Genomic DNA, 14,118 nt, shown 5'->3' on the forward strand with positions numbered 1-14,118 from the left:
ATTTATTTGTATACACATCTTTCTTTCTCTTTGAAAGGCAGCCTAGTGTAGCAGCAAAAGTGTTAGCTGTTAAGTTTAGGAGATCTGGGTTCAAATGCTGCTGAGACACTTTAACAACTGTGTGGCCATAAGCAAGCCACTTAACTTCTGGGAACCTCAGTCTCCTTGTCTGTAAAATGGGGATAATAATATACTACCTATCTTACAGGATTTCTGTGAAAAAAGTGATTTTGTGAACCTCATAGCATTATAGAAACATGACTTATTTTTCAAATCTGGCTCGAGAACTTCTTGAGAGCTTTGTATCTTGCATTTCTGTTTCTCTCCACCTCCCACCCTCCTAGTTGTACGTATAGTATATATTCAATAAGTGTTGGACGGATGGATGGATGGATAGATGAATGAATGAAGTGGGTTTCTGGAGGTGAGATAGCTCCTTCCTGGCTCATTGGGTAGATGTCTAGGTTCATTCATTCCACAATTATTTCAAGAAATACTAGGTTTTCAGGGGAGATACTCTGTACAAGACTTCAGACCCTTCTTTCAAGAGCTTTTGGCACAGTTGGGAGTGACAAACTAGCTAAGTAACAAGGCAGGACAATATCAGACTAATTAATAGCCCAGCTGGGTTAAATAGGAGGCAGTCTGAACCAGATCTCAAGTGGAGAAAAGGGCACAGCCTTAGGGTCTAAATCTGTTCCTGGCTAGCTGGGGGAGTGGGGGTGGTGGTGGTGGTACAGAATGGGGCAAGAGTAAGCATAGGGAAATGAGCTGAGGAAGGGTGAAGTGGAGTGATAGTGAAAGGAGGAAAGGGGTGTATGTGTGTGTGGGGGGGTGTGATCTAGCACTCCACTCCAGGATCTGTCTCCCTGGGTTTGTTGCGGAGAGGAGCACCCCCCCCCCCGCCCCCTTCCCGCTCCGCAGCAGCTCGGGTCTTTTTTACGCGGGGCCCAGGCTGGGGCCGGGAAGGGGAGGGACAGCGGCAGGTGACGGGAGCCCACGGGTCTATAAATAGGGGGTAAGAGCGTCACTTGGCTGGCCGGAAGCTGGACAGGGGCTGGACGGGGGCTGCGGGAGCAAATACTGGGCAGGGCGGGGCAGGGCAGGGCAGAGCAGAGAGGAGGGAGCCGTCGGGAGCCGGAGCTAGAACCAGAGCCTTCGGGGAGCCGCGATGGGGTCCCACAGGCCTCCCAGCCGTGTGTGGAGTTCTGGCCTCCGCGTTGGGGCGGGCCCTGACGGCGAGGACGACGGGCCCGTGTGGACGCCCAGCCCGACCAGTCGCAACTACTTGCTCAGCATGAGGCCCGAGATCAGGTGCGAGCCGAGGCCTTTGGGAGCAGGGTAGTGGGGGCAGGGGAGCAGGTCGGGGATTCTCCCAGTTCACAGTCCCAGGCCGTCCCGAGGAGGGATCCACTGTCACTGGAGGGCAGAGACGAGGGGGAAGGGACAGTTTGCTCCTGGAGAGCATTTGGGTGCCGGGCGGGACAGGGGTTAAGGAGGGGTTGGATGGGGAGGGATGAGGGCGGCGAGGAGAACGGTGACCCTACCGCATCCCTCTTCTCCTGGGGAAAGGGAAAAGAAAGGAAAGAGAAGAGGCAAAAGAATTGGGCAACGGAAACTTGTAAGGTACTGGTGCCTGGGGGTGCATAGCTGGGGCTTGCCGTGACCTGACAGAAGGCAGAAAGGGCCCCCAATATGATCATAGCCCTGGGGAGCCAGGGAGGGAAAGGGAGAGGTGGGAGCGAGGGGGAAGACACTGAAGTATCCCATTCCATTGAGGGACTTTGGGGACCTCGAGGGCTAGAAGAACCAGGCTTCTAGAATCTGCTGTACCAGCCCCTAGGGTCCCAGAAGGAATCTGAGGGGCCCCCAAATAGTATCTGGATCCCTGTATAGGCCATTAGTTCTCAGTGAAAATAAGTCCATCCACAGGGAGAATGAGACAGAGTTGGGGTAGGGTGGGGTGGGGTGTTAGCTTTAGAACGATTTCAGGGGAGGGGCTGGAAGGCTTCGAGCTTGGTGCCTTAAATTCCTTTTGCCAAGAGTCAAAGCTCTTCATTCCACAGAGATAAAGCTTCCAGAGCTGGGGGAGAGAGCTCAGCTCTGACTGCCATTCACACTAAGGCTGAAGGAGTGGTAGTTTCTGGAGAGCCAATTTTTACTCATGGGAAGCGGGGAGAGGGCTGAAGACACTGCACCTGTAGTGGGGGAGGGAATAAAGCAGATTAACAAAGGGAATGGGCATCCAAATATCCGGGGACAGGACTTGGGTTTTTCAGTATGATATTTTGAGGGAACCTTAACTCAGGCTAAGCGGCCCTGGAGCAGTCCATGGCCTGCTCATGCTGTTCCTGTTTTGTCTGGGACATTCTCAAGGAAAGACAAATTTACCTGGGACAGGAGACACCCCTAGAGCTGCTTTGGGAGACTGGGGCAAAATTTAGGGTTAGATAGGAGTAGGCCCTGGCTGATGGGGTGATGAGTGGCTGGGACTGGGGCTCCCTTTTGGGGATCGAGGCTTGATTGCTCTGTTAGAAACAATCTGTCTTGTTTAATGCAGAAGGGAGGGGAGAGAGAGGTCCTACGGACCAGCCTTTCTGCTTCCCTCTCCCAGTGATCTCCCAGTCTTTTGAGCAAACTCAATTCATGGGATATTATTGGCTGTTTAGTTGCAGCAGCTGCACCAAGAGAGACACCTTAGTGAAAAGTCTGAAAAATACAGGAGTTACATATGCAGGTGGAAAAAACCTGTGGATAGAAAGAGAGACAGCAACACAAACATATTATGATACAGGCATAGAGGCACATGTCCCTCCTTTAACTCTGGAGAAGATTTTTCAAAAGGAAATTAGATTGGACATTGAATTGGACTAGCTATTTTGGCTCTGGAATTGGGCCCATTTTAGGCCTAGGAGACCAAGTGGACTTTACAGGAGACAACACCACCACTAGGAAACTCTCTTGGGACATATTGTCCCCTGAAAACAGAACAAAGGAGCAGGTTCTGGGCAACAAGGACATTCAAGAAAAAGTCTACTATGTTTCCCATTTGACTGGACCAGTAGTATTGACCTTGGCACTGGAGAAGTTCAGATGTAACCAGAACCAGTTTCTGTACAAAACCTGACGAATGGTGTCACATGTCAGAGTACAGGGTTGAGAGTTGGTGTTTGGGACAAAGTTAGATATGACTGAGCCCTGCCTGCCAAGACAAACTCCCGCCTCTCTCTTGCCCACTGGCTTTCAGAAAAACTGGAGTCAAATTTGGATGCTCCTTACAGACCCTGGTAGAGCTGGCTCTTTTGCAAACCCGGAGCCTGACATTCTTGTCCTGGTGACCAGTGTTTCTGGCTGGATGCTCTGGCTTTTGTTGGAGCCTGTGGGAAAAGGGAGCAGAGGCATAATAATAATAATTAATAATAATAATAATAACAATAATAACAATAACAAGAAGAAGAATAACAACAATGATGTAGCAGCTAGCAATTGTATAGTGCTTTAAGATTTGGACAGTACTTTGCATAATTTACCCCATTTGATCCTCACAAGAACCCTGGGTGGTGGGTGCCATTTTACAGATGTGGAAACTGAGGTTCAGATAGGTTAAGTGACTTACCCAGGGTCATACAGCTAGCAAGTGTCTCAGAAAAGATTTGCTCAGGTCTTCCTGACTCCAGGTTTAACACTGCACCACTTGTAATATAGGACAGGTTACCAACTCAGACTAGAGAGACCAGAGGACGTAAGGGAAAGGAGAAGGAATATCAGTGCAATTGTTGGAGAGAATGTCTTTTGTGGGAGTAGGCCACGATTTCTTTTCAACTTCCTAGCTGGTGTCTCTAAGCTTCCTGCTCTCTTCCCCCACACCCTTTCCTGACAATGTGACAGTGTTTCTACCTCTAGTTCTCTTAGTTCTTTGAAAGGTGCTATTTGCTTCTATAAAGCGGCAATAGACTACGAGGTAGCAGAGCAGCTGCTGGTCAAGCTGAGATAGCCATCAGTCATTCAACAAGCAAATATTTATTGAGTGTCTAAATGTATAAGCTCTGGGGTCTGTAACAGCTGGAATATACAGAATGGGAAGCAGGAGGACAGGATTTACAGTGGCTGTCCACTGGGTTTTTGTTCAGTCCCACTTTGGCACCCAGGAGAGGAAACTCGTTAAAGACAACTTTTTTTTTTAAATGAATTTTCAAAAATTTTGCTTAGTGTTTTGTTTTTCCCCAGTTATGTGTAAAAACAAATTTTAACATTCATTTTTAAAACTTTGAGTTCCAAATTCTCTTTCTTCCTCCCCCCCATTGAGAAAGCAAGCATTTTGATATAGGTTATACATGTGTAGTCATGCAAAACATTTCCATAATAGTCATGTTGTGAAAGAAAACATAGACCAAAAAAAAAAACCCTCAAGAAAAATAAAGTAAAAAAAGTATGCTTCAGTCTGTATTCAGACAGCATCTGTTCTTTCTCTGTGGATAGATAGCATTCTTCATCATAAGTCCTTCAGAGTTGTCTTGGATCATTGTATTGCTGAGAATAGTAAGTCATTCACAGCTGATCTCTTACAATATTGCTGTTACTTTGTACACAGTACATTTCACTTTGCATCAGCTCATGTAACTTAAAGACAACTTTTCAAAGTTGATCTTCACATCCTGAACCTGGAGTATGGACACTCAGAACACTAAGGAGCCTTTTCCTTTTAAAAATATTTTAAAATACTTAACTATTTTTAAATAATAATTTATTTCTTCTCTCTCCCTCCCACCTCCATTAAAAATAAAAAAAATAAAATCCTTGTAACCAGTACGTACAGTCAAGGAAAACAAATTCCTGCATTTGCTGTGTCCAAAAATATATGTCTCATTCTTCACCTTGAGCCCATCACCTCTCCAAAGAGGCTTTTCGAGTTCAGGTCTCTCATCCAGGGCTCTTGCCTAGCCTCTGTTTCCTGCCTGTTTAACCTCCAGTTGTCGTGAGGGGCAGTGATAGGCATGGAAAATATCAAGGCTCAGTCTGGAAAATATCAGGAACCTTCCTGGGCTCAGTAAAAAGGGAGGCTTTAGATAAAGCAGTTCTGAACAGTTTGTGTGTATGTGTGTGTGTGTGTATGTGTATGTGTGTCATGGATCTCATCTGGTAGTCTGGTGAAGTTTACCTACCCCTTCTCAGACTAATGTTTTCCCATACATAAAAGACAATACCTAGGGTTACAGAGATAACCAAAATTTAATGAAAATCAACACGTAATTTCTTTCCCATCCAAGTTCATGGATCCACTGAAATCTAACCATGGACCCCAGATTAAGAACCTCTGGTTTAGATAATCCAAATATTAGACTCAAGAAATAGCTCACATTTCCCCAACTGGTCCAATTCTGTGATATTCAGATGAGAAATTCTAAATCATCTCTGAGAAGGGTCTGACCTGGGGAAGAGTTTGACCTATAGTTTGCATGGACTGGGGCAGGGTAAGGGGTTGTAGTGGGAGGCTTTTTCCTTTGCCTGTGGGGGAGGGAGATGAGGGAAAAGGGAGGGAAGGCTCTTACCCAAGAGAGTCTATCTGAGGACAGTTGCTGACGCAGTCCCCAGTCCTAGCTAAGGGGTCCGGCTGTTGTCAAGTAATGGAACATCTGAGTTGATTGTCTTTATAAGAACACTGAGAATCCTAGGGCCATTGTTGGCAGACTGGCTTGGGCCTAGTTCCCTGTCCTCACTGTCAGCCGACTGTGTTTTTCTTTTATGGCCATTCTTGGAACTCTTGAGGCTTAGTGAAGAATTACTCCCACTGGCTATTCTGGGGATGGGCTGCCTCTGGGAACCAGAGGAGACAAAGGCTGGATTCAAGCACCTGGTACAGGAGTCACAGGGAACCAGAAGCTTCGACCAGGGCACAGACTCTGCCCCTTTCTGTCATAGTTGCAGCTCCTTTGGGGTATATTCCTAAAAGTCAACCAAAGAGGACTCTGTCACAGAGCTGTAGGGCCTAGAATGCTAGACTTGGAGTCAGGAAGACCTGAGTTTGAATTCTGCCTCAGACGCTAGCTGTGGGGCAAGTCACATGATCTCTCTCAGTTGTAATTTTGTCATCTGTAAAATGATGATAATGATGGCACTTACCTCCCAGGGTTTTTGTGAGGACCCAACGAGGTATCATAGTAAGGCTCTTTGCAAACTTTAAAGCACTATATAAATGTTAGCTATTATATTTTAATAATCCAACAGACATGTATAGCTTCACAGTTCATCATTAGGTTGCCCTCTATGTAGACAGAAAGACAAACCAAGCTGTTAGTCATAGTCTTATAGCCCTAGGGGCACAGACATCCCCAGCTGCAGATCCACTCCAATTCCCTAAGCGTGATATAGCAGGAGAAAAATGACAACCTTCGTCTGGAGTCAGAGAACCTGGGTTGGGTTGTGGCTCTACTCCCTACTTATCAGTGTGATCTAGGGCAGGTCATTTACTGCTCTGGGCCTCAGTTTCCTTATCTGTAAAATGAGGGAATCTGACAATATCAGCCCTAGGGTCTCTTCCAGTCCTAAGATCCCATTACATCTAATAAAAAGGAAGGTGGAGGAGCAGGATGCAGCTGATGTTGCTTGGGACTGGGAGGTGAGTTAAAGCAAGCAGGTAGCAAGCAGGACAGGATGGAGATGGCTAGGGACAATGGGATCACCTGAGCTCCTAGATCCCACTCCTTATGTCCCAGGCTACCCTGCACACAGCTTCTTTAGAATGGATTTCTGAACTCTTAGGGCTAAGAGTCAAGCTTGAAGTGGATGTCAGTCCCTGGTTACTCCTGCCTTTCTCAACTCAGGTACTTCCTCATACCAGGGGGACATCTTCCTTCTTCCCCCTTTTATTTTTGGCAGTAGAAGCCACTACCCATGTGAGTGACTCTGCATTCTGTCCCTGGCTTGAAGCTAAGCCTGAGTGGTACATTTTTTCTGGTAAATCTCCCTTTTGTTCAGTCAATACAGAAATATATACAGATTACCCACTGTGAGTCCAACACTATGGTAGTTGTTGTGGAAGACACAAAAGAGCTAGGCCTTGAAGGTTGTATAGGATCTGAATAAGTAGAAATGAGAAAGAAGTGCGACATAAACATGGAGGTGGAAATCAGCAGGAGATATTCCTGAAGCAATATGGAGATCTGTCTGGCTAGAGTATAAGTACATTTTGGAGAGTCGTGGGAAATAAGGTTAGATTAGTGTGGCACTAAATCACAGAGGTCCTTAAGAGCCAGGAAGAGGAGTTTAGGGGCAAAAGACAGTGTTAACAACAGCTACTGTGAGTTTTCTGAACAGAAAAATGGCATGATAATAGTGTTGTTTATCAGAGGTAAGCCTGATCTAGGTCGATGGGATTAGGAGGAAGGCAGACCAGAATGAGACAGTAAAGATACTACTACATGGGTCTGATTAGGAAGAGATGAAGGCCTCGTGGTGGCAGTAGTCATTGGAAGTGGAGAGAAAGGATGACTAAAAAAGAAGTTTAGATGTAAGTCTGGGTAGGATTAGGTGACTGTAGGTGATGAAGGAGAAGGATGAGTCATAGAGGAGTTCATGGTTTTTTAGTATGACAAAAACTTTAGGAAGGGGCAGCTGGGTGGTGCAATGGATTGAGTCAGTGGCCTGGAGTCAGGAAGACTCATCTTCCTGAGTTCAAATCTGGCTTCAGACACTTACTAGCTGTGTGACCCTGGGCAGATCACTTAACCCCATTTGCCTCAGTTTACTCATCTGTAAAATGAGCTGGAGAAGGAAATGACAAACCATTCTAGTATCTTTGTCCAGAAAACCCCAAATAGGGTCACAAAGAGTTGGATACAACTGAACAGCAATAACAACAACACTTAGGATGAGTGGGAGAATTAACCAACATAGGGACATCCAATAGGAGGAGCTAGTTTTGCATGAAAGATGAACTTGGTTTTAGACTTGAATTGATGGAAATAATGGAACAACTAAGTGGGGCTATTCTAGCGATTTGGACCCAGAGCTTGAGCGAGAGGCTCTGGATAAGAGATGAGATGTGGGAATTACCTTCCAAGTCGGTATATCATTGTTGAAGGGAATGAATATCTATAGAAAAAAATGAGAAGACTGAGGATTGGGCCTTGGTGAATCCTGAAAGTTAGAGGGTGGAGAAGAAAGAGAAGCGAGTGAAAGAAACAGAAAAGAAGTTAAAGGGGATTAAGGAAAACCAGGATAGTCTAGAATCAGGGAAGCCAAGTGAGGGTGTGTGTGTGGTGGGGGGAGGTGTTGGGAGGTAAGGTGAGAGGGATAATCAATGATATCAAATGCAGTAGGAAGTTCAAGGAGAATGAGGATTGAGAAACATGGTGATTGAATTTATCAAGAAGGTCATTTGGGAGCTCCCTGAGAGCAGTTTTGGTTGGTGGTGGGTACAGAAGACAAGCACAGGAAGCAAGTGTTGAGAAATTGGAGGCAGCCAGTTTAGGCTGCTCAGAGAGAAATTTGCAAGTGTAAAGGAAAGAAACAGAAGGGTAGCCAGCAGGGTCAAGAAAAAAAATATATATTTTTTTAAGATAAAAGAGACCTATGCATGTTTTAACGGAAAGGATGGTATTTAAGGAGAGAAATGAAAGGCTTTGGAGAGAGAGGAGGCAAGGGTGGGGACAAGGCCTCTTAGGAACTGAAGAGGGAGAGGATTTTTTGGAAGTTCTCAGCCTTTTCGGAATGTAGTTTCCCCATTTACAAGATGAGGAAGTCAGAATAGATGATTTCGAAGATCTTTTCTGGTTCTAACTCTATGATCCTATAACATAAGGTACAGGTGGGACACACATCTTCCTTTGTGATTGGAGGATGGGACAAAAGAATGTGGACAGAGACAAAAGTGGTGAGATAATGGTAGTTGAGAGAACTTTGACCAGGGAGCCTTGATCCTTTCAATGAAGTTGAAGATCTGAGATCATTTGCTTTTATTCTTCCTTAGATCGCTGTGAATCATTGACCCTTAGGGAGACCCAGAGACCTAGCCTATTTCTACTTCTCACCATTTCTGAATCCTCCATTGGCTTCCTTGGGAAGGAAAGATTCTGGTGGCTAGCCAGAATCACTGGGGAGAAGGGATCCACCTGGTGCAATGTTAACATTGATGGAGCAGGGCATCTTGAGGTTCCTGCTGGATTAACTGCTTTCATTTTTCCCTATTCTCCAACCCTCCCAGCTGGTTTGTGTTGTGCCACCTCTTTAACCATTTAACATGTTAATATAATGGGTGTTCTCAAAGCCAGCCTGCCCCTTGTTCTCAGGGAATGGTGTGAAAGCTTTCCCTAGCGGGGAGGTGTCTCTGGTTGGGTGCTGCTTCCATAGCAGGGCCCTTGGGTAGATGGAGTGGGGCTTCCACTCTACATATCAAGGATGTACATGAACTGGTCACACATCCCTTACAGTCCTGGAGGGTTGGGGGGATGCTGGATCCAATGGGATATATCTTTCTAAAGTGGTGTCTCCTAAGTGGATTCCTGCCTAACCTGATTTCCTGGATTCTGCTGCTAACGAGCTCTTGGTTTCAGGGATGTTGCTGTAGGCAATGGGGCTGCTTGCTCACTCAAGCAAGCCGACTAAGACAGCTGGACCCTTTTAATAGAAAGCCTGTCCAGTGCCAGAAGGCCGGTGATTAATACTCTCGACCGTTGTTGACTTCACCTCTTCTCTATGCTTTTCTGCCTAATGGTTCTGTTTGCTGTTTCTGCTTAGCTTATCAAGCAACCGGTTCTCTCACCCCAGCTCTGGAAGGTAAACTCATCTTGCATTAAATTTATCTGACCACCCCTTTTCTTGGGCCTATGCACTGGAGTTGCCTCTGGGTGAATGCTTAGACACTAACTAAGCTGCATGGGGTGGGGAGGGAGTAATGCTTGGGGAGGGAAAAAAAAGGAAATAGGGTGGGGGGAGGGCACTCACATGAGCCTGGCTCTTCTTGTAGGGTCCAGATTTGGCCCTTGCATGACTTACTTAAAGGCATGGAGGGGCCAAGGATCAAGCTGACCACAGATGAGTCCTTAAGATGGCTGGAGCAGTCTATCTGTCTTTTAAGGGGAAGGGAGATTTCCTTCTAGAAGTACCTTGGAAAGAGAATGGGGACCACCAGCCAAATGGCCCAGTTATTTTTCTTATTGTTCTAGGTTTTTATAGCTGGAAAGGAACTATTTGTTCCCCTAGATCTATCTTTTTATGTTCCCTCTCTTTGCTTCGTGTCTTCTCTCCCAAGTCTGAGATCTCTCCTGGTCTGGTTGAGCTGCTTTGTATGGTCAGAGATGAAAATGTTCTTGTCCTCTTCCCACCCCTTGGGTCCAATCCCAGATTGGAAGATTTATGAAGAGCTGGTCAAAGGCCCTTTACTGAATGAGACAAAGTCTTCTGGATAGCTAATACAAGAAGGTTTTTTTTTTTTTAAATACGTACCCTAAACTATACCATGGTACAGCGAGTGTGTGGTTTTGAAAGACCTGAATTCAAATCCCAGCTCTATCCCTTACATCTTTGTCACTTAAGTCCCTTAACCTCCCTGGGCCTCAGTTTCCTCATCCATAAAATGAAGAGATTGAACTAAATGTCCTCAAAAGTTTCTCCTAGCTCTCATTAGATCTGGGTGGTAAAAGACGAGAGCACTTGACATAGATTAAAGAAGACCTGAGTTCAAATGTGATCTCAGATACTTCCTAGCTGTGTGGTCCTGGGCAAGTCACTTAACCTCCTTCTGTTGGTTTCCTTAATGGTACAGTGGAGATAGTTAATAGCACCTACCTCCCAAGGCTGTTGTGAGGATAAAATTAATAGTATTTGTCAAAGTATTTTGCAAACCTTAAAGTGCTAGATAAATGCTAATTACTATTATTATTATCATGATCCCTGATCTTATAAGTAACAGCTTAAAAGGTCTGAATTTGAGCATCACCATAAAATGTGTGATTCAGTTTCTTTTTAGTTTAAAGATTTTCCCCAGCTGTTCTTATTGTCAATGGGGAGGTAGTTGTCATCCTTAGTTACTCACTGTATATAAAAGACTTTTCCAGATGTTTGCTTATGAGTATTAATATGGAACATGAAGATGCCTTCGTCCTATGTCTGAGTGGTTTTGGAAGAGAGGGAATGAAGTTTTAGGAACAGGGTGGAAGTAGCCTGAAGGAGCTGAGTGATAATATTTGGTCTAAGAAAATGTCTCAGATTTTTCTCCACCCCCCACTTAAAAAATAACAGAACCCAAGAAGAGTTCCATATGTCATTCAAGCTGATTTACTTCAGGTTTTTCCATTTTAAACTTTTTATTCTTCCAAACCTAACTCTTCCACCCTGCCCCCTGCCCAGAATTTAGTCCTGGACCCCAGGTTTGGAAGGTTGAGCCATAGATTTTTAACAAAAGCAATCAAAACAACAGACAGTGATTAAGTACCTATGGTGTGTAAACCACCCTGCTAGGTGCTATGAATATACTTTAATTTTTTTCAGACCTGTACTTCTTGTGGTCTAGAGAATTCTGAGCATGGAAACTCCCTCCTAATCGACCATTCTTTTGTAATTTGGAACCTTAGAGAATAGTCTCAGGGCACTGAGAGAGGTTAAGGACTCCTCCAGGGTCACAGAGCTGGTATATGTCAGAAGAGGCCTTTGAACAGAAATCTTTCTCCTGACCTTGCAGTCCGCTCTGTCCATTGTACCATACTATCTCTTGATTATCTTTGAAATCCTGAAGTCTTCATGACTGTTTTTTCCTTTCTTTCTATTTAACCAACCTTGAGGAGAGAATTTGGTCTAGTGACTAGAGAGCCAGCCTCAAAGCTAGGAGGATCTGGATTTGAATCCTATCCCTGACACACACTGGCTGCGGGACTCTGAGTAAGTCACTCAACCTCTAGGTGTTTTGGCCTGCTCTTTAAGTTGAAGAGAAGATGCCAACCTGGATTGATAGAGGGAGTTACCTCACCTGGAAATTCCCTATACAAATGAAATCACAGGTCTCATTCCTATCAACCCTCTTATCCATGGCTGAGAAATCTTCCTCAGACTTCACTGAACAGTTCTAGTCTTAGAAGACCAGGCTGAGGCTTGGAGAGAAGATGACATTTCAGGCTTGAATTGTGATTATAATAGAATGTAGGATATGAGTGCTAGGGTTGGGCTTTTGATAAGATCATGGAACTGCCCAATACATATCTCTTTTTACAATAGAAGTGTACCCCATTGTGTCTTCAGTTATTTAGGAGAGGATTAGTCTGTTAGATTTTCTCTCATGTTATGGTGGTGAGGCACTTTGGGGAAGTGAATAAAAACGTTTTATGGAGGTGAGCATTTTCTGGCCATAGTGGGTCATCATAGATCACATCCAGAATTGTTACTGGGGGATTTTGCCCCTGGGGAAAGCTCTAGAAACTGTACTCAGGGAAAATAGCACAAATTTGAGTTAGGGTAGGTGGAAGAGGGCAGTGGGGTTGTGGGTGGAGAGAGAAGCTCACCCCAGCACCATCTGTTAGCTTTCTAGTTGAACTAATGATTTTTGCTAACTAGGTTCTAATCTCTGTTGTTTCTATGTTGCTGAAAGGCTATGAGTGCTATCAGTATTTGTTCTAGACAAAGCCCAAGTCGCCTAACCCTAGTTATATACATCCCCAAGTACATTCCGTATCTAAGTGGCTGTGGAGGAGGAAGAGATTATTGAGGCTTATTGAGAATGAGATTCGGAAGAAGTTTGAGATACAGGGACTGCATAGTTTCATTGAGTCTGAAACATGGACTAGGAACACGAAAGCCTTTCTTTTCTGTTATTAACTCTGTGCTATCACTGTGGGAAAGGTTCCTACGTGAGGAGAAAACGGCTAAGCCAGGGCACCTACCTAGCTGTGAGTGTAGAAGGTTTGATTTTTCCATAAAGGTTCTTCCAGAACGTTGTCCTTTCCTCCTTTCTTTTTACTGGCATCTAACCCAAATCTACACTGGCCTTGGGAATGAATAGAAAATATTCATAAATTCCTAATAAGACATGAATGTGTGGGTGTTGTTTGTGGCCTCCCTCCATAACTATCCCTCAGTCTGCACTAGAGAAGGTGGCCATGTGAACAGGCAGACATTTCCCCAGGCCCGCAGTCTCCCCTTCCTAAGAATTTCATCCCCAAGCAGAAGCCACTGAGTGACTCATCTCCCACGTGACTGTTACTTTTGCTCCTCCATGGTCGTCCCTGCACTCAGGGAGAAGAAATTATGGGGGAGGAGAGGATAGGCACAGTGTGTGCAGATCACATCACTGGTGTGTGGCTGTGCTTCACGAGTGGGAATGCACTTGTTTGTTTGGTGATCTGTGAAACACGAGTGTGTCTCTGGAGTTGTGCAAAAAGGAGGGGAATCTCTGCCCTTGCTTACCCATGGTGTGGTGAAGTGCCTGTGAATTTGGAGAGAGAGACATCAAATCTGTCCGCAGGGAACCAAATCTCTCATGTTTTACAGGGGAGGAATTCTTTTACTGGAAACTCCCAGCTCCCAACATGCATTTGCTTTTACAGTTCTAATACTCCCTTGAGTTTCAAGCCCTGTTTATGTTTTGGATGGGTGGCACTGAGCCCCAGAGTATTCAGTGGGAATCAATTATCTGCAATTACATAAACTTGTAAGCTCTGGAAGGGATTTGCATATCCTCTGGCTTAGTAATTATTTGCTGAATTGAATTCCCACTCCAGTTTTGTGGCCCTGCCTAGGCTCAAAAGCAATTAAAATAAACCTGTCTTTTGGATTCTGTAACTCCAGAGGAACTAACAAATATTCTGCTTGCTGTCCAAATGTGGGACCCTATAGCCTTGTTGTTTGGCAGATATGGCCTCTCCTCTGGCTTAGTGTCTATTGACCCCGAAGACAAGGGCTTCTGGAGCTGGCCTGAAAGCTGGTAAGCAGCATCAGTGTCCTAAGAAGGGCAGCAAGTGACCTTCCTGGAAGGTGGTTTGTAGGTATGGTGACCATCTTTTTCAGACCCGGACCTAAGACTCGTGGTCTGAGAAAGGATTATTATTATTATTTTTTTTTTATATTAAGACTGTCTCATAAAATCTAGGACTTTTGATTGCAATAGGCAGAGGCTAGATAAAAGGCCAAATA

General features: G+C 44.9%; 1 protein-coding gene across 2 annotated transcripts in view; it reads left to right on the forward strand.

The window, feature by feature from the left end:
- Nucleotides 1–1,153: 1,153 nt before the first annotated feature.
- The window catches only part of ALPK3 (alpha kinase 3), a 46,253-nt gene continuing 33,288 nt past the window's right edge, over nt 1,154–14,118 (forward strand). The window contains exons 1-2 of one of the 2 annotated variants that reach the window (XM_027851847.1): nt 1,154–1,314; nt 9,736–9,774. In XM_027851847.1, coding sequence (XP_027707648.1) covers nt 1,172–1,314; nt 9,736–9,774 — 182 coding nt within the window. In that variant the 5' untranslated portion in view covers nt 1,154–1,171. The remainder of the gene's footprint in view (nt 1,315–9,735; nt 9,775–14,118) is intronic. The other variant, XM_027851848.1, reaches the window with a different exon arrangement.

This window comes from Vombatus ursinus, unplaced genomic scaffold (assembly GCF_900497805.2).
Source record: "Vombatus ursinus unplaced genomic scaffold, bare-nosed wombat genome assembly UNPS02009205.1, whole genome shotgun sequence".
Lineage (NCBI taxonomy): Eukaryota > Metazoa > Chordata > Mammalia > Diprotodontia > Vombatidae > Vombatus > Vombatus ursinus.